Below are 26,235 nucleotides of genomic sequence, written 5' to 3' on the forward strand. Positions count from 1 at the left end.
GGGGGGGGGCGGTGTGGGTGTGTGATGGTGATGGTAGTGTTTGGGGGTAGAGATGGGGCGAGAACGAAATTTCCTAAAGCATAATGCCACTTGTCAGCGAGCCCTGCAAAAAGGGGCGGGCTTCAAAGCTAGCAGTTCTCTGAACTCAGAATCGGGGTTGTTTTTTCCTTAACTGTGCGCCCTTAGTTGCCAGTTCTGGCATTAGCCTCCCACACTGTCTTATTATCCTTAATTGACACGTTACATGCAATTAGTTTGGGTATCCTAACAATGGAATCAACTTGATTGTACAGTAAGTCACCAGATGTATGGTGACAGATCAATTTCACACCCCTGAACCTCAACTGACCTTGGATGGCTCATCTTACCATGCTAGGAAGGTACTGCTTTAACCTAAAGGACGTAAAATCAGAGGATGTGCTATAAGATCCGGTGGCAAGGATGCAGCAGAAGCCACGCCCCCGAGCTGCCGAACAGGAAGAATGAGAAAACCACTGATGGGAAGGAGGAGAGGTGTGAGGACTGTTTATTAATACTGAGGAGGTGCCAAATCACAAGACCACCAATAGAAATGCACGTCACTATCATTCACAACACACAAAACATACCCGCCGGCTTAACAATTCGTCCCCGTCTTGACAGGATGCTGAAGTATGATCGCAACCCATGAGAATTTCCCGGGAAAAGTCTAGCCAAGTCCAAACACTGCTCCACGACACATTCTTCTGCTCTCTGACCATCATTCAACGTCCCTCTGACTTTATTCTGATCTTTCCCTTAAAACGGTTTCCTAATATTTGTGCTATCAGTGGCATTTTCTTAACACAGAATTCGTAAAGAAAAACTATTAAAACATTGTTAGTTGATGCTTTTTTACATGAATTAGAGATTTTACAACTTTCTCCCAAGCCAGCACAAAAATAGGGAGTAGAAAGCAGGAAGACTTCCTTACGCTTAACCCAAGCCATTCACACACAAGTTCTGCAAGGCAGCTCAGCACAGCTCCCCTCGCGTAGCCTTCTGGCGGTCTCTGGTCACTTGGCTTTCTTGTTGCCTTTCTGGGCCTGCTCCGTGGCCTTCCTTGCCTCCTCCTCCGGGATGAACACACTGATAGTGAAGTCGCTTATCTCCGAGCCATACTTGTTCTTCACAACCAGCCCGTATTTGCCCGAGTCGGCGGTGCTCACCCCACTGACAGTGAAGTAAGCAGTCTTGCCGGCCTCGAACTTGACACTACAGTGGTCATCTGGGACCAGCGGCTTCTCGTTCTTTAACCAGGAAACCTCTGGAGTCGGGTCGCCCCACACGATGCAGGTGAGATTAAGGGCCTACAAAACACGTTTTGTGAGAGGGAAGGACATACATCGGGTATAACGATCCAACTTCAAGAACCCTTCTGGTGGTTTGGCAGGACCCGAGGGAGGATAAACACAAAGCCCCTGGAAGGACGGGTGGCCTTACGCGGGTGTGCACCTGCACGAATTACAATCTGACTTCAATCCTGAGTAGGTTTCTGGAGGGCCTCAGCTTTCTGGTTTTGGGAAGGCTTATCATCAGAGCCACATGAAGGAGTTTGCTTCCAGTTCCCATCTGCACTGTTGCTTTCATAAACACATAGATGCCTTTTGCTCTCCTGTGGCATTTGGATTCTGTCTCAGTAGAGAAATCTCATTGCTATAAGCACCACCTGCTCACTTTGCATTCTGTCTGCCTCACAGAGCCCGGCAGCGGAATCACGACAGCTGTTTCAGATAATGGGACTCATTTTCAGGTTCCAACTCCTTCATTTTATTTCTCCCCTCAAACCCCACCCAGTCTGCTGTAGTTGCAAAGGTGCTCTACGAAAATGTATTCCTATTTCCAGATATTTTATTATACTGCCATCTGTGCTGGAACCCTCTTACGTTAAAAGATCAATGTTTAGGCCTGTAGTTTTACTTGACCATACTTTTTTATTGAAAAACTTAAGGATAATTGTAGAATCAGAAACAGTTGTAAAAAATAATAGAGAGATTGTATATGTGCCCTTACCCAGTCTCCCCTAATAGTAACACTTTACAAAACTATAGTGTAATAACACAAACAGTATATTGATGGTGATGCAATCCACGGTTCTTATTCAGATCTCCCCAGTTTGGCCTGTACTCATTGGTGTTTGTGTGTGTGTGGTTCTGTTCTATTCTATCCCTTGTCTAGGTCCATGTATCTATCTCTTCAGTCAAGATAAAGAACATTTCCATCACAAGGATCGCTCATGTTGCCCTTTATACCCACTCCTACTCCCTGCCCCCAACCTCATTTCTAACTCCTGGCAACCACCAATCCATTTTCCATTTCTAAAATTTTCTAATTTCCAAAGCATTATATAAATAGCATCATATAGTATGTAACCTTTTGAGATTGTCTTTTCTACTTGGCATAATTCCTTGCAGATTCATCCAAGTTACTGCAGGGATCAATAGTTTGTCCCTTTTTATGGCTCAGTAGTGTGCCATGGTACACCTATAAAGGTTATTTGGGCTGTTTCCAGTTTGAGGCTATTCTGACTAAAGCTGCTATTGAACATTTGTATACAGGTTTTGATGTGAACATAAATTTTAATTTTTATGATAAATGCCCAGGAGTACAGCTACTGGGTCATATGGTAAATGCATGTTTTCTTTTTTGAGAAATTGCCAAACTGGTTTCCTGAGTGGCTGCACAATTTTGGCTTACATTTCTACAGCAATGTAGGAGCGGTTCTGTCTCTCTGCATCTTTATCAGCATTTGTTGTTGTCACTGTTTTTATTTTAGCAATTCTGATAGGTGTTACAGTATTTCACTGTGGTTTTAATTTGCATCTCTCTGATGGCCAACAATATTGAATTTACTTCACATTTTATTTATTTATTTATTTATTTTTAAAGATTTTATTTATTTATTTGACAGAGATAGAGACAGCCAGCGAGAGAGGGAACACAAGCAGGGGGAGTGGGAGAGGAAGAAGCAGGCTCACAGCAGAAGAGCCTGATGTGGGGCTCGATCCCACAACGCCGGGACCACGCCCTGAGCCACCCAGGCACCCCTTACTTCACATTTTAAATTCTACTCTTGCATTTTTTTTTCTTACTGAACTCCAGAAAGTATAAGGAAAAAGAACTAGGGCTCACAATATACAGGGAAAAGGATATTCTTCTAAATATCCCTCTAAAGGGTCTTATATGATCACTTATTACCTCTTCGATAGGAGTCTTGTTTAAAACTGGGTGATTAAGAAATCTTTTCCCTTCCATGGCTAATTAGCATTTCTTACTGAATTATCCTATAAACCCATTTCTTCAAGAAAAATAGTCAAGCTATTGCCATCAAACTTATCCAAGTGGATCTGGGGGTTAAAACTTTTGTTTTTCTTTTTTCTCTGTAAGTAGGCTCCATGCCCAACATGGAGTGTGAACTCATGACTCTGAGATCAATAGTTGCATGCTCTACTGACTGAGCCAACCAGGTGCCCCGTGGGGGTTAAAACTTTTAACAAAACCAAACCAAACTCCCAAGTGACTTAGGTGTCATGGAAAACTACTATCCATACTTTAGATTTATTTCCATTATAGATCACAAATTCCTTTCCCATACATTCTCTCTCTCCATTCTCACTACAAGCCAGTGAGCTGAATATTTTGAACCCCATTAAATGAGGAACATGAAAAACAGAGTTTAAGGACAAAAGCAACCGTGCAATGGTTGAGCTTCAGGTCAGCTGTGGTCATGTATACTCCATCCATGAAGAAATGCAGCTGGATGAAACCTGCCTCTCACTAAAGCCTTTCCACGTGCCTTGTTTTATCCCTAGTCTACCTATTGTATGTCTTCATTGGGAAAAGGTTTGTTTTACTACAAGTACCCGTCCATTATAGCTGGCTTATTGAATTTGTCTTAATGAAACAGAGGGACAAAGAAAGTAAACCCAGGTTAGAAATTATGTTCATTGCTTTTCAGAGAGATAATAATGGAGCCAGGAAATACTAGTTTAAAGTTAAATGGACAGAAATCAGTTTTTGGGGCACCTGGGTGGACCAGTCGGTTGAGCATCTGCCTTCAGCTCAGGTCATGATCCCAGGGTCCTGGGATGGAGCCCCGCATCAGGCTCCCTGCTCAGTGGGGAGTCTGCTTCTCCCTCTCCCTCCTTCTGCCTTCCCAACCCCTTGTGCTCTCTCTCTCAATTTTATTTATAATAAATAGATAAAATATTAAAAAAAAAAAAAAGAAATAAACCAGTTTTCAACTGGAACAGAGCCTATAGAATTTCACGGAGCAGGATGTTTCCCTTTAGAGGTGAAGTATTAAACAGGACAGCCCATTTTCCACTAGGTGTTAGAGGTCACATCTTTCTCCAATTACGTTTGTCATATAGTTGTGATTGAGCCTTTTCTGCTTCTCGTGATATGAAAGGGTGCCTCTGGAAAGAGACTAAGTGGTCTACATGCGCCCACACAAAGCGAACTTCTATCCTGATGGTTGGCCTACAAAACGTTAAGATGACTGAAAATGGACTGCAATTTGAGTCTTGTATTGGCTACTCTGAAGTCAAGCCTAAGCAGCAGTGGCTTCAGATGAAGATGGTGGGAGCTCTTAGACGGAACGAAGCCTGGGGCACTGGAATCCATTGCTAGTGTGGAAGAAGCAGGGACAGGAGTGCTCCACGCTTACCTTGCCTTCCTGGATGGTGACCACATCGGGGAGACCACCCACCACTCGGGCGCGATCTGCAAGCATAGGCATTTCTGGTTAATCACTGAAATGATGAGCACCAGTGATCACACTCACACAAACACCCCAAGGAACTAACTTTCCAATTCAGTTTCCTTTTCCTTACAATTATTTTTATACCTGTTTTTAATATGCAAAATTAGAAAAGGATCCAGTAATTTGGAATGTTAATCCTTCCTCCCAGAGGTAACTTGTGTGTGTGGGTGCCTCTACCTATGCCTAAATTATCAGTTTGAGATGCCTTTGCGGTATTAAGACCTGCTCTGTAATTTTCATGACTATTTTCAGCCCTGGCCCTTCTGTAGCTCAGTGGGGCTCAGCTCGAGGAGACAGAGCAGATCTCTGTGGACAGCCTCCAAGTCTGCATGGCCTCTTTTAAGGGCTTCCCTATTATTTTAAAAAAAAAAAAAAGTTGCATAATTGGAGGCTGTATGCCATGAGATCTGGTGGCTTGTGCAGATGTGGGCTTTCTTTGAGGCCTTTCCTAGAGAGCTTCCCTTTTTTGTCTCCTGGTAGTTCTTGGTGTTTGGGCTATGTAGGGCTATTATCTATGGCCACAAAGTACAGAGGCCCCCAGCTGAGGGGACAAGGTGTAGGACAGGTGCTGAAATCCAGAGCTGACCTCTTGCTCCCCTAGCCCCACCAAGTCCCGTGCTCTGGGTGTGACTGGCTTAGCCCCAGGGAAGGATGCCTTTCTGCAATCTGCTCAAAGGGACACTGTCTGACACTAACACAGTGGCCACCACCCTCTCAATTTTAGGTCTACTTCAATTAATGCGTGACTCTAGATCCCTGTTTCTACAACTCCATTCTCCACTAAGTCAGACTAAAGCTTTGAATGAATCTTGAATCTTGACTTTCTCCTGCTGATTCCATTGCACCTTGTACCACTTGTCAGCTCAACTCATCATCTGGCTCCTGCACCACCCAATGTGTGACATCAGGAAAGTCACCTCACTGTGTGGACCCTAGGCTCCTAACCTGCGGAATGGGGGAAGGATTGCATTACACCTGTGGACATGAAGTTACCCAGCTCTGCTACCATAGCATCCACGGGATTCCTCTGGGGGCCCTGGGAGGAGATCTGAGGAAGGGCACTGAGTCAGGGAGGCCGGGACCCCATCCCACCTTCAATTAAGCTAACTTGGCTTTTACTTATTTTACATTTTGGATCTGTGTGAAAGATGTTTGAATTAAGCATCCCTCAGCTTACAAAAGGTTAAACACAGGGGGCCAGAAGAGCACTCAAGTCTCTTCCAGCTTTAAACTGCTTTGACGCAGAAACTTCAGAAATGGAGGGAGGGTCGGGCTCCTTGCCCACCAGAGTTCAAGAATGGGGAGTGGCCATCAACTACGGACACTGGCTTTGCTTGTGCATACAGGAGCGGGAGGGGCACACTTGGTACCAACAAGAAGTGCTCCCCTCTCGCACTGCACTCCCTCAGCACACCCGGTGCTGGTGCTGGCATCTGCTGGCAGCTGCCTTACCACTCAGCCAACCCAGCAGAAGAGGGGGGAGAAGGGAAGAGCAGGAAGGAGAGAGGAACCAAAGGTAGGAAGTTCCATCCTGAATGACCTGGGGCTACTTCTGAAAGGCTGGCAGATGACTTCACTTCTCACTCCGCTTCCTGGTTCCCTTCCATTCCTCAGGACTGACTCTACAATTTTAGCCCTCAACAATTTCCAAATTCTGCCTCACACACTCAGAGAGAACCTGAATGATTATGGTAATTAGTTCATGACAATCGGAATCATAAAAGATTGAGTTCTAGAAATCTCCAAGTATGAGGCCACTATGAGCAGTGAGCACGTTTCTGGGTACACAGACTTGACAGTTTGGTATTTGTTCACTCAGACTGTGAAGAATTCAAGAAGGCCTTATTTGGCTTCTTTTATCCTACGAGGGCTCTTAGGAAAATGCAGGAGTATTTGTTGGGTGACCACTTACAAGGATTTACCTGATGTCAAATTTACAGTTTCTTATTTCTTCTTTAACATAGATACATTTTTCTGATACACTGTGCCTGCTGCAAGTGATTAACAACTTATTGTGTAACTTGTGCCCCGAGATTTCTCAGGACACTCAAGGGTTAGCTCAAGTCAAGAGCTCAGGGACATTCTCAAAATGTAACCTGAGACCTTCTTTTCACAGACATTCTTACTCAAGAGACAAAATGAAAACATATGTAGAACACCTAAGATTAAAAAAAAAAAAAGAAAAGGAATGAAAGAAAAGGAAAAAAAACCCATTTTCACTCTCTGTCTGCAGTCACAATTTAAAAAAAAATAAAAGCGATGTTTTGAGACTATGCCAGGAATAAATGGGAAGGGGGTTTACTTACTTTTCTCGGCAATGGCAGCTTGTCTGTGGTTGAGAGAAACGAACAAACATGCAAACAAAGAAGAATTTTGCTTTAGTGGTACTTCGAAATAACGAACCTTGACTGCATTTCATTGCCTCGGAGACATTTTGCTGCTCGACAAAGCAGTGGGAAGGGCTGTTTCTAGGCATCTGCCAACATGAAAGACCCTCTCTAACCCTCAGGTGGGGGAGCAGCACATCACGTTCCAGAGAAATCAGGGCACACAAGTGGCAAGGGACTTACTTTAATCTCTGGAATTCAGCAAAGGCTTCGTCATATGCTTGAAGAGGAAAAAAAGAGAAGTTAGAATGTTCTCATCCAGAACTGACAACGCACAGCAGTGGATTAAAATTCACAGCCTGAGGCCAGTGGGGTCAGTCCAGACATGACTAAGCGGACTGGTAAGACTGTGCCTGCCCATTGACTCGGCAACATGATGGGCTTCACAGGAGAAGCCAATACTTTCTAGGGAGAAAAGATGAGGTAGTGGAGTTTAGAAGCCCCCAATTCAGTGAGAGACCTTCCTTTCAAGCAGAAAGGCAAAGATTAGCTCTGCCAAAGATAAAATGGTAATAAAGGTGGTTGTGTGATAAGCATCCTGAACACCAAAAAGGCTTTTCTCTTATTAAATCATCCCACGCGACACAGCCGCCTAACTGGACGGTTGAATGTTTCCATATGACACGGTCTGGCCCGTCATCTGTGTTAAAGGGCACAGGAGCTACTGTGCTCCCAGCCTGCGTCAGCGTCGGCCTGAAGCAATGCTTCTAAGCTGGGCAGGGGGCCCAGAGAAAAGACAGTGAGACAAGGAAATGAGAGCCACACAGTTCTAAAATCTTTCTTCCCCCTTGAGCCTGCCCAGCAAGCCACTTTGAATAATGCAGGGGAAAAGGCAGCTTTATTTTGAAATCTCTCTCACCTCCACTTTAAGCTCCTATGTGGTCTGGGAGTCATCATATTTTATGTCTAGAGAGTATTTACCTAATACCAGTCCATCCCCCTCCTTTGACAGAGGGGGAAAAATAAGCATAAAGAGTCAGGCTTTAAGTCTCTGGAGGTGGATAGGCAGAGCCAAGCTAAGCATTCAGTTCCCTTCCTTTTGCCCACACTACACCGAGAAAGAGCTGGGCCCTGCTGAACCAATCTGCTTGGGTGGGCCAGAGAGTAAAAGAAAAAATTTTTTTAAGTTTTAAATTTATCCACCCCCTTCCTGTTTCTCGTTTTCGGTTGTGTTTCAAAATGTCAGATGGACTGCAGAAGAAATCCCCTGTTACTGTAGTGTGTGACTCAGGCATGGCGAGGCCTGCAGGCAGCCACTCCCATCTTTCTAGTCCTCATGGGTGGGAGATGGGGGGTATGTGTGCAGGGGGGTGGGGTGAGGGGAAGGGTCTGGGGGCTCAGCCCAAAACAATTCAAGGCAGGACTGCTGAAAGGCTGTGCTCTTAATTGTGAGTCTACTCTCTGCAGATTAAAAACACTAAGAGTTCTAGGGGTGACTGGGTGGCTCAGTGGTTAAGCGTCTGCCTTTGGCTCAGGTCATGATCCCAGGGGCCTGGGATCAAGCCCCGCATCCGGCTCCCTGCTCAGCGGGAAGCCTGGTTCTCCTTCTTCCTCTGCCCCTGCTTGTGTTCCTTCTCTCGCTGTCTCTCTCTCTCTGTCAAATAAGTAAATAAAATCTTTTAAAAAATAAAAAATAAAAACACTAAGAGTTCTAGAATATTCAGATCACATTTTAGCATATGAAGAAGTGGAAGAAAAAGTTAGTCCTTGGTCTCCTTGAGGACTGTTAGGCAGAAGCTAGACCGGAGCAGTGGAAGGGCTGCCCCGAGGCTGAGTCCCAAGTCCTTGAGGGGGAATGATAGAGACAGGAGCTGGCGGCAAGGACAGGGATAAATAAGCTACATATTAAAAACCTCAGGGCACAACATTCTGACCCTGTGGCTCCCAAGACCTTGGGGCTGACACATCAAGAGCCGCAGGTGTGGAACACACGCTCCCTCTCCTCTTCCACCTCTCTGAACTGTTTAACTTGCGGTTGATAGTTGTACGTTACCTCTCCACTCTGTCGCTCATGACTGCCTGCTCCTCGTCCCCCTTCTTTCCAGGTGCCGCCATTCTCTCAGCAGATGACCAAGACATCTGAGGCCATAAGGACCCAACTTGTCCAACTTTCTTCTCTTCTCCTCACTATTGATCTTTGCGTAGTCATATTTCCCTACCCCCTCCCTCTGGTTTCTGAAGAAAAGGGATCCCTGCTCCTTTCCAAAGTCAACGCCTTCACCCCTGCCCTGGATCTCAGACCTCCCCCATGCTTCAGAACATGGGTACATTGGTTATCCCTTGTCACTCACATCTTCCAGCTCAAACTTAAACTCTATTAAACTTGCTCAAATTCCAGTCACCATAACAATTCTTTTTTAGTGCTTGTTCTTGCTCAGGTGACTATAAATCAACATGCCCTCCTCCTTCGTGAGCATCTTGATAAGGTAGTCCTTTCTCTCCGTGTTTATTGTCTCTACTTCATGCTTTTCACTGATACTCCAAGACCCACTAAACTCTTGCTTCTACCCCCATGCTGAACTTAAATTGCTTTCTTAAAATCTCCAGTCATCTTCCTATAGTCAGATGTAACGGCCTCTTATCACCCTTCCTTCTTTTTTGAAAGCCCACCCCTCCACAGGAAAGTTCTAATCTGTAAAATATTCATTTACCTTGTCCGGAAAGGTCCACTGTCTTCCGGTGTCCAGTTTTGCCATCAAAGAGCTCCATTACATATTTGCCTTTGTCATTCGGAGTGGGCTCATTGATTTGCAGCCAGATCTGCTCCCCGGTGACCCCACTCTTAACTCTGTCTGTGTACTTAACAGGAGTCCCGCTGTTCATAACAAAGAAAACACTGTTATCGTTTGCTTTCATCCAGAGCTGATTTTTACTTAATCTCTCTTGGAAGGTTTCACCTTAGAGTTTTATAGGGTTTCAAACGACATGAGAACCATGCATGTTCAGCTACAGGAAAAATATGGGCCCCGAATCACAGAACTTGGATTCCAAGTCCCAGGGTGGGGGTGGGGGTTGGACAGTCTGTACATTTAACTCCCAGTTGCAGTCTGGGGCCCTAGCAGATTACAACACCAATGCTCAGTGGTATTAATTGTCTTTGCTTTTGCTTGGGTTTATTTGTAGGACTAAGAGAATTTTTAAAGCCAAAAGGCCAAACTATATATCCTATTATTGCGTATTTCTTGCAGATGGTCTATGGCTATAAGTCAGATTTTACAAACTAATTAAAAACAGACTTAAGGAGGTTCATCTGTGGCTGACATCTATTGACATATGTGGTTACAAAGCTATTTAAAACATATGTAAATATGTACTTGGTAGTAAGGCCGAGAATAAATGAAAAGCAGAGTCTCTGCCAAAATGAATGAGGCACCTTCTCTGTCCCTGGACATGAGTTTCTCCAAATTCTATGGTAGGTCATGAGCAGACACATACATTGCATTCTTTACAGGAGAATAAAAGCAAATCGATCCCTTGGCCTTGTGAGCTGATGGTTTAGAAATGTTACTGTTATAAATGAAGTAAGAGAAGGGTAGAGGTAGGTGTACTCTCAGTGATGCTAAAAGAAACTTTATGAAGAGTTTGTAAACATGTAAGGAAATAGGAAAAGAAGCAGTATAAAAACTACTTATAGTAACAATTATGCACAGAGAAAAGACGAAGTACGGCAGAAAGTTTACACTATGGCTGGGAAAACTATGGGTGATATTACATTATAAGCTCTTTCTAATATGTAATATGATATTGTAAGTATATTTTCTAAAACAAGCATGTATTACATTTGTTGTTGTAATAAACAAAATGAACTAAAAACAGAAAAACAAAAATCTCCACTAAAAATGTTTTAGCTTTCAAATAAACATTCAGCATTTTTCTTATATGCTACATTCTCTAAAAAATAATCACAAACTGCTGTAAGAGCACCTGGGTGGCTCAGTCAGTTAAGCATCTGCCTTCGGCTCAGGTCATGATCTCAGGGTCCTGGGATCCAACCCTGCATAAGGCTCCCTGCTCAGCGGGGAACATACTTCTCCCTGTTCCTCTGCCCCTCCCCCTACTCACAGGCACGCACTTTCTCTCGCACTCTCTCTCAAATAAATAAATAAAATCTTTCAAAAACTGAAAAAAAAAAAATCTGCCATAAGATGTAGGGTAAAGGAACATATCTATGCCCACAGACTTGAGTCTGAGCAATATTTATGTCTTAAAGAGTTAGGAAGAGAGACAGTCCTCGGTTTTGCTATAATAAATCTGTTTGAATTCTCTAATCTCTGACCAACATGCATAATAGTACCTTAGATTTGTAAAGCCCTTCATGGTTTACAAAGTACCATAAATTTCATTCTCTCATTGGCTCCATCAGCATTATGAAATAGAACAGGTATTATTGTCTCTATTTCATATGAGAGAAACCTGAGATTTCAGAAAATTAAATGACTTGCCTAAGATTCAAGGGAAGATAGGAGCAAAGTCAAGGCTAAAACCCATTTCAGGCTTTTTCCTGTTATGCCGCATACTTACGTAAAGACAGTGAAGACAATTAGTCCTTGATTCCTGAATCTTTCATAGGCACATGGGTACACAAAACAGTCATTCAGCTGACTAGACCAAATAGGGTAAGAGGTTTATGCCTTGCTACTCTAATAGCAGCTTCCTTAAAACTGAATGTTCTAATTTTTTTGAACAAGTGATTCTTTTAAAGATGATATAAAGCTTTTTGATTGATGATTCAGTTAATTCATCTTCTCTTATTCTTCAGACTGATCTATTAGAATGTCCTAGATGTCACAGAGGAATTTCCTAGAATTTGATCTATTTTAACTTATAATTACTTTCCGAAAATGTGTTCTGAAAGAAACAGAACAAAGGACTGAAACCCCAAGCATTCAAATTGAATTTTGCTTGTTCTCCCCCCCTCCCTTTATTTAAAAGAACTCAGGAAATGAATGAGAATAAGAACGAAAACACTGTTCTCTATCACAGTAAAGTCATTTTAAAGAAAACACAAATGTCTGTTTTGTGAGACCCAGTTCTGTTAATAAATGTTTCATCTAGACTTTTAAAGCAACTTGAACACAGAACGGTGCCATGGTGAGGGGAGCTATGGAGCCAAGCCTGGGCTCAGTCCTCCGCCTGCCACTTAGCTGTGTGGCCACGAGCAAGTCACCTCCCGGAGCCTAAGCTTCCTAGTGCCTAAAGTGAGAATTACCTGCCTCCTTAGAGTTGTGAATATTAAATGAATTTATAACGTGAAGGGCTTGGGGCAGTGCCAGCCTATGATAGACACCCACCTAGGGAAGATACAAATAAACCCTGTTGGGTGCCTCCTCCCAGGATCTACTGCTCAGTGGGGCTCCTATAGGACTTCTGGAATGAGTCTACTGCATCTGAAGAGTGGACTAAAGGTGGCTGTGCCCCATCAGATTTCTATGCCAGGCCGCTGTTCTCTTTCAGCTCAGGAAATTCAAGGAAGGGCGGGGGGTTAAGGACAGTGCCAAGGGTATAATGGGGGAACTGGCTGGACTTAGAAACCTACTTTAGCTCTTAGAATCCCAGAGATGAACCTGAGTTCACCTATAACTCCACAAAGGAATCTAGGATTAGAACAGATCTGCAGGCTCAGTCTAGCTCATATACACATTCCCAAAGTGATCTTGAATTCTCAAAGCCTTCCAAGGGTGGACAAGAGACATGCTAATGCCCAACTATGCCAACTGCTATTAATGATAACAGTAACCAACTCAGGCACTCCACTGGACTAGGTTTCTTTGGTGAATGGCTATTAATTCATATAACAGGAAATGTGGTTGCTCTTGGTGCATGCTGCTTCAGTTTTGTTCCAGACCAGAGCAGGGGTTAGCTGTGTAGAAAGAGGGCTTAAGAATCTGGTTTTGGGTGCCTGGCAAAGCAGAGGGAGCCCAAGCTCAACCTTCTGGAGGTGGAAATTCCATTATAGAGATGTGTAAGGATTATGACAGTTCCCAGATCACAAAGACAGATGATCTTAGCCATCACTGGCCTCAGCACGTATGTGTTGAGGGAAAGTGCTAACCTCACGCTAAGGGAATAGTGGGGGTGCTTCTGTCCTACACTTGTCAACGTCAGACCTAGGAAGTAAGAAGGCTTCTTACCTGAGGGGAAGAACAGAGGGTTGTTGTTGCCCCCTCCCTACCCCCTTAACACACACACACACACACACACACACACACACACACACACACACAAGAATGTCTACATGTCAGTTAAGTTCCCATTTACTTACTTGTGGAACCAGTTAACTTTCAGATCATCCAGGTAGTAAGTAACAGAAGAGTACAGCCGGATGCCCTCAGCTGTGCTCTGGATTTTCAGGTCTGTAGCAGACAAAGCTGAAAGAGGAAAACAGCATAGTTCTTACAGCTGTAAGCCCATCTGGGAGAATAGTGAAGCATTGTAGTGGGGAAACCATTTTAACTTACCTATTGTTTTACATACTTCAGTCATCAGTTCTTTAAAGGCTGTGGATAGAGATTCATAGACAGAGCTTTAGCATAAAAATGCTTCTTGTGAGGTCAGATCTCAAGCTGCTGGTAGCGTGTGCTCTCAACATTCTCCTGCCTGGTGAAGGGTATTGGCCACAGGGGAATTTGCTGGACAACTGACAATAAGTGCTCTCTGAGGGAATAATACCTCAATTTGTATCAACTTTTAAAAGTTCCCTGCTCTTATTTTGATATTTTTTTCCCTTTAATTCTTTGTAACTATCACCATATTTACATTCTAGAGAAACCCACAGGGAGATTTCCAGGAAGGTTCTTGGCTTTAGGATTCTCAAGTCCCCAGAAGACTTAGTTTACATATGCGGAACGTTCTTATCTGTGTCATCAACTCATAATGAATTAACCATCCAGGTTCCCTGATACCTCTCAGCCTGATAATACTTCCTGCCAATAAGCACATTAAGTCTTGCCTCCACTAGGAACAGGAAGGTGAAATCAAAGTCAGACCCACACTGTTGTTAGTAATATTGTTCAAGATCTTGTTCAAGAACACATTGGAAGTTTGGTGGTCACATGTAGGTCTTCATTATCATGATATATTTGTCCTTAGAAGTCTGAAAAATGGAAATTGCTTTCTTGCTCTGCTAATAACATATTACATTCATATATAAATCTTTCTTGCCACCTGTTAAGAGTGCACGTTTTGGCGACATGCTTTTCATGGTAGGTTGGTCGGTTTGTTTGGTAAAGGAACATGCTCTCTCTCTCTCTCTTTTTTTTTTTTTAAGTAATCTCTACACCCAATGTGGGGCTTGAACTCACAACCCTGAGCTCAAGAGTCGCATGCTCCTCCCACTGAGCCAGCCAGACGCCCCACACAGTAGTTTTTGATCCTGGAACATTTTTGTAGGGTTGAAACAAAAATGATGATTTATGTTGAAAACAGAACCTTTATGGACTATGGACTATAAATTCTCTGAAGATCAAAAGTACACTTTTGATTTCCAGGAAGACTAAAAGTGAAGTATTTTTGAATAAAAAAGTAGTTCACTCTGCTGGAATTTCAATTAAAACAAAACAATTAAGACAAAAACTCAACATGGCTTTAGTTGTTACTTAGCCTTACTTATGTCTGGTAACCTGTACCCAGAACACACAAAATGAACCCCAGCAGCTGGAGGACTGACCTTCATCCACAAGCTTCAGTCTGCTCTTATCTTTTCCTCTGTCGTCTTTCAGGATAACTTCATAAATCCCAGCATCTTTCTTGGAAAACTAAGGGGGAATAGAAATACCACATTACAGTTTATAGCAGCCTCAGAGTATGGTGTTTGCATTTTTTAAGGTCCTGTGGTTTATAGAACTGCTGTCAAATCACACATTGAACAAACATCTGGCCGAGTGAGTGATGAGGACTTCGCAGATGAACCCGAGAATCTTCATTTGACCTGCTAGAGGTCCTGATTTTTCACCCTTTGAGGATACGATTGATTTGAAACTTAAAGTTCTTATCCTTTACTCTGCCTTCATATTAAAAACTAATGATCACATATATGATCATGAAAGATATGTTCTTTTAGACAAAAAGTAGATAAAAACCTGTACTTAACTGAATACTATGTCTAATTGTCTCTGTACTTTTAGGGAACAAGTTATCATGAGGCTTAAGATCAAACCAAGAAGAATCCACTTAATTGCCCTGCCACTCACCCATCTATGAAAAGAGGTAGTTCAGAGAGGCCAGAGTTGGTGGTGTCTAGCCCATACTGGTTGGATATCTGACAAATCCACGCATTATCACAAGGTGAGAGAAGCTTTTGTGTTCCTATGGCTTGTTTTTTGGGTGATGTCCGGGCAGGGATCTTTGGAGCAGCTAGAAGTAAGGTGTTAAAAATGCCTGGGGCAAAGGAATACAGAATCTAGTCTCTTTTTTAGAAGAATGTAGGGTATAGAACGAACATATTACATTTCACATTTACAGTCACCTACCTCTGTTATAAGCAGAGTACATATACCATCCTTAAAGTCATGCTTTTCATCCACTGATATCTCTCTCTCATCTTTGTACCACACAATATGAGTCTCCTTCTTAATATTTGCCACCTAGAAGAAAAACCATAATTATACTTCTTGAAATAAGGGAATGTTACTCTTATAAAATGTAGCATTGGATAGAAGAAAAAGCACTGAACTTGGGAGACATAGATTTCTAAAGGGATCAGTTGAAAGCTATTTTAATCGATAAAGCGTTTAAAATAAAATAGATACACATAAAAAAATAAAATAGATACAAATGAATAAACCTAAAATCAATAGCATCTCTATTTCCAGCAGTAAACATTGACTTAACAACTGTCTGGTGGAGAGAAAAGAATAGATACACACATGTGAGCATGCAGACTCAAATAAAATAAATAATAATAATAAATATCTGAAAACCATAGGCAGACACATCCCATTACATTAAAATATAGCCTGTATAACAAAAAAGTGGCTTTATCAAAAGAACGGAATGAATATAGTATACATCTATATAACAGAAAGTATATATCTAAATGATTAAATATATACCTAAATATTTTATTTATTTTTTTAAAGTTTATTTATTTATGATCTCTACACATGGGGCTGGAACTCATGAGTCTGTGATCAAGAGTCACATGCTCTATTGACTGAGCCAGCCAGGCACCCCTCTAAATATTTTTAAAAAGATGAACAAAGCTTTGCAAATAAATGTGGAGGGGAAATATGTTTTTAAAAACATTTTTTAATTAAAATGTTTTCAGGTTTATTGAGCTATAATTGACATACAATGTATAAGTTCAAGGTATATCACACATTGATTTGACATATGTATAAATTATGAAATGATTACCACAGTAAGTTTAGTTAACATCCATCAAGTACGGTTTAGTAAATTCATTGCTTAGCAATTTTGAGGAAACTCATTTAAATCTCATATCCATACAAATTTCAAATGGGCTAAACAAACTCATATGGTTAAAGGGATCTTGAGCTTTATCTACAATGTTTGAATTTTCTACAAAGAAGAGTATATTCTGTATTTCTTATGGAATTAAAATTGTATAAAAAAAATAAAGACTTCATACAAATCAAGAAAACAATCCCTAAGACCCCACTGAATAACTGAAGAAATGAACACACAATTTCCCAGAGAGGAAATACAACTACAAAACAGATTAAAAATATATTTAATGTAATTAGAAACAAGGATATGCAAGCTTTACCATGTTAAAAACTTTCAGTTAATAAATGAACATAAGAACCAACACGGGTAACTATAGTAGAAACCAGCACACACAAACATTTTTTATGATCCTGTAAACTGGTCCCTGAATTATAGAAAGTAACTGTGTTACTAGGTGACGTTGCTTCTGATAAAAATGACCTCTGACTGGGAAAATGCATCTGGACTGGGAGGGACTAGAAATGGACTCAATAGTTTTCGGTTTCCCTAAGTATGCTGACCCTTGTAATTTGGGCATGCCCCTATGGGGACCCCTGGAAGCTCTGCCTAGGGACTTGTGTTACAAGATGTATTGGATCATTAGGGCATGAAGTATTTTTAAAGCCATTGCATTTCCTGCACTGACCAAAGTAGGTCTTGCCCCTTATACCTTAGCGGTCATCAGGGGGTGGTGAAGTGGATTCCCACAGGAGAGGAGTGCCCAGCACTGCCTTGCAGGCAAGCGGGGTTCTAGTCCTATATTCTGTTGAGTAGACTAGTTCCAAATGGGGCCCATGATAGTCTCATGAATCTGAATGTTTAGCTACACAGACTCCGTTAACTATAATGAATATATACATTGCTATATGTACCTAAATTGCTATAATGATGAAACAAAGAGCTATGGGAAGACAGAAGAAGGTTCATTCTATCTGGACGGAGAAGGGAAAGGCCTTACAGAAAAGATGACGAAGCAGAGCCTAGAGAAAGGATTTTGTCAGAGAAGCTGAAAGAAGTTCACTCCAGGTACTGGAACAGCATAAATACATAATGTATGAATATTCAGAATCTATTTCTAGATTCAGAATCTGGGCAAGGGGCTGATTCTCCTGAGGAAAGCCATCAGAATAGGACACCAGAGCTCACCTCCTAGAAGGCTAGTGCAACAGGTAGTACAGAAAGGAGGACAGACATGTGGGCTCGGGGAAAGGGTAGATTATGGGGTGAGCAGTGTGGAGGAGAAAGTGAGTCGGGGGCAGCATGGCAGTGGACAGCCAGTAGGAGAGAGAGGGTTTTGGCTGCTGCCTGAGAAATTGTTTTTCAGGAAGTTTTGCCATTTCCTGAGAGCCGAAAGCCTAGAATTTATCTTTGGACACATTTCGGGTAGACTGCTGTTTCTTTAAATGTCATCAGACCTGGAGGAGACTGGGGCACTTGGGTTCTGGCTTTTATAATGCCAAATGCCAAGTTCATGCTTCTACTTTGGAATCACTGTCTGCTGTCACGACCTTCACACTCCAGCCTCATCCAGCAGTTGCCCATCCAAAACATTTTGATGACTCACTCAGCTGAACACACCATGAGCTAAGGCACAAAATGATTTAGAATGTGATATGGACTTTCATTTTTAAAATTTTCCCAAGGCCTAATGAGACAATTAGTTGTGAGCTGCAAACTCTTTACCAAGCCTCTCCCCTTGGGGCAGCACACTGGTTTCAGAACCCGCAGCTGAGCTAGCCAATACTCAAAAGTATTGTTGCATCAGTCACACAAGTTAGATAGGAAATTGCTACATTTCCATGGAAAGACAGTGTATCTGGAATGATTGTGGAATGGATCTCCTAGTTAGAATGAAGATTTGGCCTGAAACAAAGACACTGTGAGATTCTTCTGAGATTAATTTTTTTTAAAAAATGGGGAGGGGGGAGGAGAAGAATGAATAGGCAAAGCACAGAGGCTTTTTGGGGTGGTGAAAAAACTCCAAATGATACTATAATGGTGGATAAATGTCGTTATATATTTGTCTAAACCCACAGAATATAGAATGCCAAAAGTGAACGCTAATGTAAACTGTGGACTTCGGGCAACTATGATATATCAATGTAGGATCATCAATTGGAACAAATGTGTGACGCTGGTGGGGGATGTTGATGAAGACGTACAAGTATGGGGACAGGGGCTTGATGGGAAGTCTCTGTATCTTCCCTGCAATTTTGCTGTCAACTTAAAACTGCTTCTAAAAAACATAAAGTCTCAATTTAAAAAAAGAGAAGAGCCAGTCCTTATCAACTAGGGTGTAAGGAATAGGAGCAATCAGCTTGTCTTCCCATATTTTTATGTTGTTTTATTTTGTCTTATTTTATGTTTCATTTTATTTTATGTTTCTTACCAACCAATGATTACAATAATATTCAATAGTAAGAATGTGTCACTTAGCATTTTGGTTCAAATGGAGATGAAAAATTTGGTTCAAATGGAGATGAAAAATTTTCTCACACTCTATTTTATTTTTACTTCCCTTATATCAAATATTTCAAATTTATCTGCTTCTTACCTTGCATTTCTTCTTCTTCTTCTTCTTCTTCTTTTTTTAAGATTTACTTATTTATTTTAGAGAGAAAGGGAGAGAACACACACCCATGCAGGGGAAGGGGCAGAGGGAGAGAATCTCAAGAAAACTCCCCATTGAGTGGGGAGCCTGACACTGGGCTGGATGTGGGGCTCAATCCCTTGACCCACGAGATCATGACCTGAGCCAAAACCGAGTTGGATGGTCAATGAACTGAGCCCCCCAGGTGCCCCCTTACCTTGCATTTCAATAGCACATTACATTCACCAGTCACTTCCCAGCTCAAATACTCAGCAAAATGAGGACCTATAAAATTTTAATGACATCAGTAAACACTCTACTAATCACAAATGCAAAATCAAAGCTCATTCTTAAATTCTAAAGTGATATGTGTATGAAGTGCTATTTTAAAATTCAAGATTAATTTTCAAATATTTTAAATGGATACATATTCAATAATAAATATTTTCAATTATTTTTTATTTACCAGGGCATTATTAACATAAGCAATAATATACATTTAAATTTGTTATGGAATTAATCTTGGAATCTTTTTTTCAAGAAATTGAAGTTTTTCTCTTTATTTACTGCCCATTTTTACCTTGTTTCCTGATCCATTCTTGCCGCTGGAATTCGGCTTCTTTCTGGAGCTTTTTATAAACTAAAATAGATAAACAAGGAAGTATGAAATTGAGTTGAGTGGTATGACTGTATATGCCAGCCATTGTGCTGATTTATATTCATTATTATAACATACTCATACAATCACAACAACCTATTTAAGTTTTTATGATGAAGAAATCAGCTAGGAAGGTTAAGTAAATTGTTCAAGGTCATGAAGCTAGGAAATAGTGAAGTCGTATTGGATGTTGCAAAGTAGAGTCTTGGCCAGCCTTTCCAAATGCCACATTTGTTAAATGCCACATTTTACATCTTGATGGTTTCTACAGAGGCTTATAGCAGCTGACATATAATTCAATTATAAAGTATGATTAATTGATCTGGCATGCGCCACTTTTGCATATTTTTCTTCTTAATGTAAGTAGTTTAAAGAAAGTACATAGTATAAGGTAGTGTCATTGTTTCTGAGATACAGATGCAGTCTTAGTTGTATTGCAAGCTCCTTCACTGGAGAATTTAAGTAATAAATACTTGTTTAGATATGAGATCATTTAACTTCAGTCTTCCCTGTGGGCTAAGGTTAACTCTGGTGAAATACTATGGAAAGTATTAACTGAAATTGGATTCCAAAGTTTGAAATACAGAAAACAATTTCTGCTGCCTTCCACGTGACCACTTTTGTGCCGTAGGGTATTTGCACTAAAGGGAACAGTCTTTCAGTTACTGGGCAAGACTTCTTACCATCTCCAATGAGAACAAGAGTAGAATGGCCAGTTGCTTTTCCATCTTGAAGCTGGAAAGTATATGTTCCCTCATCCTCATCCTGTAGCTTTTCCATGAACATTTCAATTATGCCAGTGTTTCGGTCAATATGCATCTTATATTTCTTCAATGTGGAAAGGAAAACAGAAATCAGTGAGGAAGATAGGATGCCAACGACTGATGGAATAAACTCAAACTCCGAAGAATCATAATTTTAACAAAATTTCTTATTAACATTATTTTTTAGATGAGCTTTCAAAATCTTGTTTGCCGGAAACAGAAAAATACAACGTGGCATATATGATCTTGGCCAGAACTGATTACTATAAAGTCTGAAATTTAATTTTTTCAAATACAAATAAAGTTTTGTTATTCCAAGTCACAAATGTCAAAAAGTTGTTTTTAGGTTCCCATTTTACCTTCCAGATTACATTTGTTTTAATTAGCAGAACAATGCAAAACAACAGGCAGCGTGAGGGATGTGTTTTTGTCTCTCCATTGCTATATCCCTCACGTCTTGTGCATGCACGTCTATAGCAGGCAATTAATAAATATCTGCGGAATTAATATGTGAATAAAAATGCTTCCGAAGCATTTGAAACCCATTTGTTCCTGATAAACCGAACTTGCCCTACAGTTCTGTGCCTATTTTATCATGTTGGTTAGGCACCTTTTTTTCAGTGTAAAGATGAATCTTACCCTTGGGCATACAAATGCGGGTTCTATAGTGGATTTGATATATGAAGTTTTCCTATGAAATGTCAAGAATGAAGGCTCAGGTCTGGGATCAACTCTGTGCTGTAGTCCATGCCCCAGCGTTTCCCCTGCAGGAAGCCAGTCTCCAACTGAGACCCCATTTTTGCTTCACTTTCCTCTACCTTAGCTTGTTTTGCTAATCCCCACTCCTGAGAATACGCCCCCCTAAATCAATTGAAAGAGAAATTCTATTTCAGACTGTCCTTCTAGGGAACTTAGCCTAAGACACTAATTTCCACCCAACGGAATAGTGCATGTATGTAGTGTAGTGTGTCTTCAAGTTCAGAGTGTGTATGTGTACGTGCGCATGCGTGCAACACGAAAGCGTGCGTGAACACACGAAGGGGAGTGTGTCTGTGCACATGTATGCACGAGTGGTCCCTAAATGGTTGTGGCAGCAGACAGTGATGCCAACAACGCTTTTCCTTCCCCTCCGTTGGCCGGGTAATGAGCATCGCCATCAAGGAGAATATTTTGAAAATAGGGAGAAGATGGGCCACCGTGGACTTTGTGACTTAATCAGGTTCTATCCACAGTTGCTAAATGAGCTGAAAAGAAATATATTACATATTCTTTTGCTATTTATGTTATTCATTCTCCCCCTCACTAATGAATCCTGAAATGTTTTAAAAACCTGTCTTGATGAAAGGAGAACAGGTTGTTAATAATGGCCACAAATCAACCTCTCTCCTGTCTTTTGAGTCTCTCATTTATACCTGTGAGGGCACAGTGAGAACCAGAGCTCCTAAGCCCAAGTTCTTCAGTACCACTAGGTACTGGCCTGATTCGGAGAGGACATATAGAGTGCAGATGTTATAACTCTGTCCATGGAAACTACGTTTATGTTAAGAGCAAAGAAAAGAGAAGATATATGCAATCACCTATGTAAAAAAGACATCAGTAGACATACACACACAGAAGTGTAGAAAAAGACCAAAAAGCATAAACCAACGTGTATATTAAAAAGTCGTAAGACTTTGTGATTTGTCCCTTCTGAGTCTTTATAATTTTTTTTACAATAAAAATGTATTGCATTTTTCACCAGAAAAGCAATGAAAGATATTTTTGCTGAGCCATTGAAACAGTGGAGGCCATTTCCTCCCGGTGAAGAACCAAGTTCCTGCTGAGGTTTCTGATGTGAGTATGTGAGTTCAGGTAAGCACACTGGCTCTTCTGCTTCTCAGGAGAGCAACTCAATTTTCCTGGGGAACCATACTTCTTGACTTGCCTGGGACTTCTTGTCCTGGAAAAATTATTACTAGAACCTTCTTTCATTCTCGAAAGTGTCCCAGTTTGGATAATATGATATAATCAATCTATGTTTTTCTGTACTTTTTTTTTTTAACACGTGAAATGCCTTAAACTCTCCTACCCCACCCCCAGTGGTTTTCATAACAACTTACCTGCATTTTAATAGGGCTCCCTCAGCATATTGTACAGTGATATGTTCAGAATCTAAAAAGTGTAAAACATACCGGCCCTTCAAAAATCTCCTTGTCATTAAATATGTAGCTGACTTTGGTGTTGCCAGACAGCTTCTCAGCCTGCATCCAAAACCGGACCTGGCCTTTCTCCAAAATTTCAACTGCCAGCTCTGACTTAATTGGAACAGCTATGCAAAATAAAAACAAAAATAGTAATTTTATTGGTAACCAATCTTTAATACAGATTTTTCAGTGAAAAACACTCAATGGAAATGACAATATAGCACCTTGCTTCTTGCAAAGCCCAGAGGCAGTAAGAACATTGTAGGGAAAGAATGATATTCAGAGATGGAACACCTGGGTTCTAATCCTGCTCCACTTCGGGCAAGTCATTCACCTTCCCTGAGTCATAGACATCTCAACTGTAAAAATGAGGAAGATAAACTTACCCCTAGGGTTCCTTCAGCTAATCTGTGTGACTCTCTACTGTGGCTTTAGGGACAATAACAAAGTGTGATGAAATAGTCTTGGGCTGGCCCCAGGAAAGCTGGAACCTAGTCCAACATCAGCAACTATGTGATTTTAGGCAGGTCACTTCACATATCTGGGCCTCAGCTGACTCATTTATAAAAGAATGGGATTGAACTGAATGTCCTAAATGGTCAAGAGATTTTCCAGCTCCAACATTCTATAATCTTAATTACTTCAAAACACTGGGAAAGGAGCTAAATTTTATTTTTTTTCAACAATCTAACTCAATTTAACTCTCAAATGTGTTTAAAAATGAATTTTAAAACAGAATTAGTGTTGATGATATATACAAGATGAACTAGCTTATCATTGAAACTCTATCCATCCCACTGATTTGCCAGTTCATTTACATTCTTAGACTAGGCAGCAGTTTTCAGAGGCAAATCCGTGAGCCACTATTAAGAAGGAATATTAGGATGTAACATGGCTTGCCTCACAAAGGAAGTGAAGGAACCATGTGGTATCTCTGATATATACCGTACTGCTCAAGCCATTTGAGTCTGGGGGAAATTTTAAAAGCTGGCTGATATTTCTCAAAAACAGTTTTCTAAATTTCTTGTAACTTGAAAATATTCTCTATAAAGACTCCTCCAGCCCATGGCTTTGTATTAGAGTAGCTCCAGGGCAAACTTTGTTGAAAACCATGGCTGTCTCTCAAGGTTTGGTAGTCCTTCATTTCCTTTAGGAGAAATCATCATCCTTTGCTTTCTCTAAATGGTTCTTAAACTAATCTCAAAATTTCAACAGATAAATTGTAAGCTTCCCATACTTGTATCAAATGTACATCAAAATTTCTTTGTACTTATCCTAAAACTATCCTTTCCAAACTTTAAGGGATGCCTTTCATTTGCACTGTTCCATAGTCATCGTGAAACTCAGTTATGACTTGTTCCAGTGAGGAACTAAACGGAGGCTCAGATGTCATCCATTGAGGGGTGTCCGTGATGCATAGAAGATGGGCTCTGATGTCACACCGTGACCTTGAACAGTTCTCTCCCCTGGACACCTCATGTTTCTCACTTGCTAACATGCATATTATCTGCCTCATAAGACCACCAAGAAGACTGAATACAGTGCCAGAAGACACTAAGACACTGTGGATAATGACCAGTGCTCAAGAAAACTGAGTTCTTTTCTCTCCTTGTTTTACTGATGACAAAACTGAGCCCTAGAAAGGTTAGTAACATATGTGGGTAGCAGAGCTGAGACCAGGGTTATTTCCTCTATTCTGTGCTCCTCTTGGTTCTGGCTGTCCACTCTGAAGAACAGTAGTGGTTGGCCACTGTGAGCATGTCTAAGTAAAGCATCATGGACAGACTCCAGGGTTGTGAGAGCAGAGGCTAAGCTCTCTCCCTACAGGACACTTCTGCTTGCTACAAGTAACTCTTGAGGAGAATGGAGAGTAGAATCTTTTCTGAGAAAGTCTGAAGACCTCGTTCTGGGAAATCTAATACATGAGTGATGCAGTTACCAAAGGGGCCCAGAGTGGTGGTAGAGGAGAAAGGGCATGTCCTCCTGGAAGTTTCAAGCTCCCTTAGTGTTCACTGCCCTCTCTGAGTAATAGGAATATCACCTGAGGAAACAATGGCCACCAGGAATTGCCAGCGAGGGTGTGATGGCAAACAGCAAGTGTACACACAGTAACAGTCATGTCCTGGTTAGGTCAGACCACTTGGGCTTAACCATGGGTATCCACATACATCTCTCTGGGCCTCATAGTCTACATGTCTAAAATTAAACCACCTTGGAACCAAGCCTTTTAAGGTCACTGTGGAGTTTAAATGATACACTCCATTTCAGCACCCTTTTATAAATACTCTGGCATATAATAAGCGCTCTATAAATTTGGCTATTAATATTTTGGTACCTCTTTCCTCCTCCAGTTTCTTCAACAATCAACTATAAATTGATTTTATAATATATATATATTATATATATATAAATACATATATATTTTTTGGGAGATGGTTCTTTCCCAAAATTCATATATATATATAAATATATAATTTACAACTATCAATTATAAAATATAATATATTGACACCTAAGAGGACATACCAAATAGATAAAATATATGTATGTGCTTGTATATATCTGCACACATAGGGTATATGTGTACAAGTGGGATAATAACCAAGAGATATTATGAAGGATGTTGAAAATATTGAAGTATATCTTCCATCATCTCCCTCACAGTACCTGGAATCTTCAAATAAGCTGTCTCTCTACACTGTAGCTTAATATCATTAGTGGCAAGACCAACTAGGCTATTTTCTGTTTTTAGCTTTATACATTTTTTATTTTTTCCTTCTTCTCAGTCCTAAATTTCCTTACACTCTTTTCTCTGGCAGTTAATTTGCTCCAGCAAAATATCTATTTTTTGTAGGTTTAAGGCATATGTTTAGTGGTTTTCAAAATATTTTTGAAAACAGCTTAAAATAGAATGTACTGCGCCAAGGGATACAGGAGCACCATACTCTTTATTACATTCTGTAAGAAACAAGGCCCATTTAAACCTTACGAAATCTCAAGAAAAGACTTAATGATGTGTCAACATTTACCAAGAGGAAGTGGGTATAAGTTGAGAAATTAGGTATGCTGCTTTGACCCTTCATCAGATCTTTGAAAATATTCATGTAGCCACTAGGCTGATCTAATAGCAATGGGGGGAAGTAAAGTGTGGGAGCTGAATTCTTGAAAATGCCACTTCAACGGGCTAAGCAAATCTCCCTTGGGGTAGGAGATCTGACACTTGCATGTCAGAGTTTTAAAACACATTGTTGAGTTCTCTCTCTGCCTACTGAAGTGCCACACCAGGTCTCTAATAAAAAGGGAACCTGAATTGGCTGCTACTCTCTCTCCCAGAACCAGCAATTAGAGTGATCATGCTTATGCAAAATAAATATCTCAGCATACATGACAGTGACATTAGACAATTACTGTCTCCAAGTCCAT

At 40.9% G+C, this 26,235-nt stretch overlaps 1 protein-coding gene across 5 annotated transcripts in view; it reads right to left on the minus strand.

The window, feature by feature from the left end:
• Window positions 1-508: 508 nt before the first annotated feature.
• The window catches only part of MYOM1 (myomesin 1), a 155,147-nt gene continuing 129,420 nt past the window's right edge, over window positions 509-26,235 (minus strand). For all 5 annotated transcript variants that reach the window (XM_026496035.3, XM_057313258.1, XM_057313257.1 and 2 more), the window contains 13 exons: window positions 22,801-22,937; window positions 20,549-20,693; window positions 19,788-19,847; window positions 19,425-19,492; window positions 15,639-15,752; window positions 14,837-14,924; window positions 13,629-13,667; window positions 13,433-13,538; window positions 9,822-9,985; window positions 7,354-7,390; window positions 7,090-7,112; window positions 4,688-4,743; window positions 509-1,328 (listed from right to left, as the gene is read on the minus strand). In XM_026496035.3, the coding sequence (XP_026351820.2) occupies window positions 1,035-1,328; window positions 4,688-4,743; window positions 7,090-7,112; window positions 7,354-7,390; window positions 9,822-9,985; window positions 13,433-13,538; window positions 13,629-13,667; window positions 14,837-14,924; window positions 15,639-15,752; window positions 19,425-19,492; window positions 19,788-19,847; window positions 20,549-20,693; window positions 22,801-22,937 (1,331 nt within the window). In that variant the 3' untranslated portion in view covers window positions 509-1,034. The remainder of the gene's footprint in view (window positions 1,329-4,687; window positions 4,744-7,089; window positions 7,113-7,353; window positions 7,391-9,821; window positions 9,986-13,432; window positions 13,539-13,628; window positions 13,668-14,836; window positions 14,925-15,638; window positions 15,753-19,424; window positions 19,493-19,787; window positions 19,848-20,548; window positions 20,694-22,800; window positions 22,938-26,235) is intronic.

The sequence above is a fragment of the Ursus arctos genome, unplaced genomic scaffold, assembly GCF_023065955.2.
Source record: "Ursus arctos isolate Adak ecotype North America unplaced genomic scaffold, UrsArc2.0 scaffold_17, whole genome shotgun sequence".
In the NCBI taxonomy this organism is placed as follows: domain Eukaryota; kingdom Metazoa; phylum Chordata; class Mammalia; order Carnivora; family Ursidae; genus Ursus; species Ursus arctos.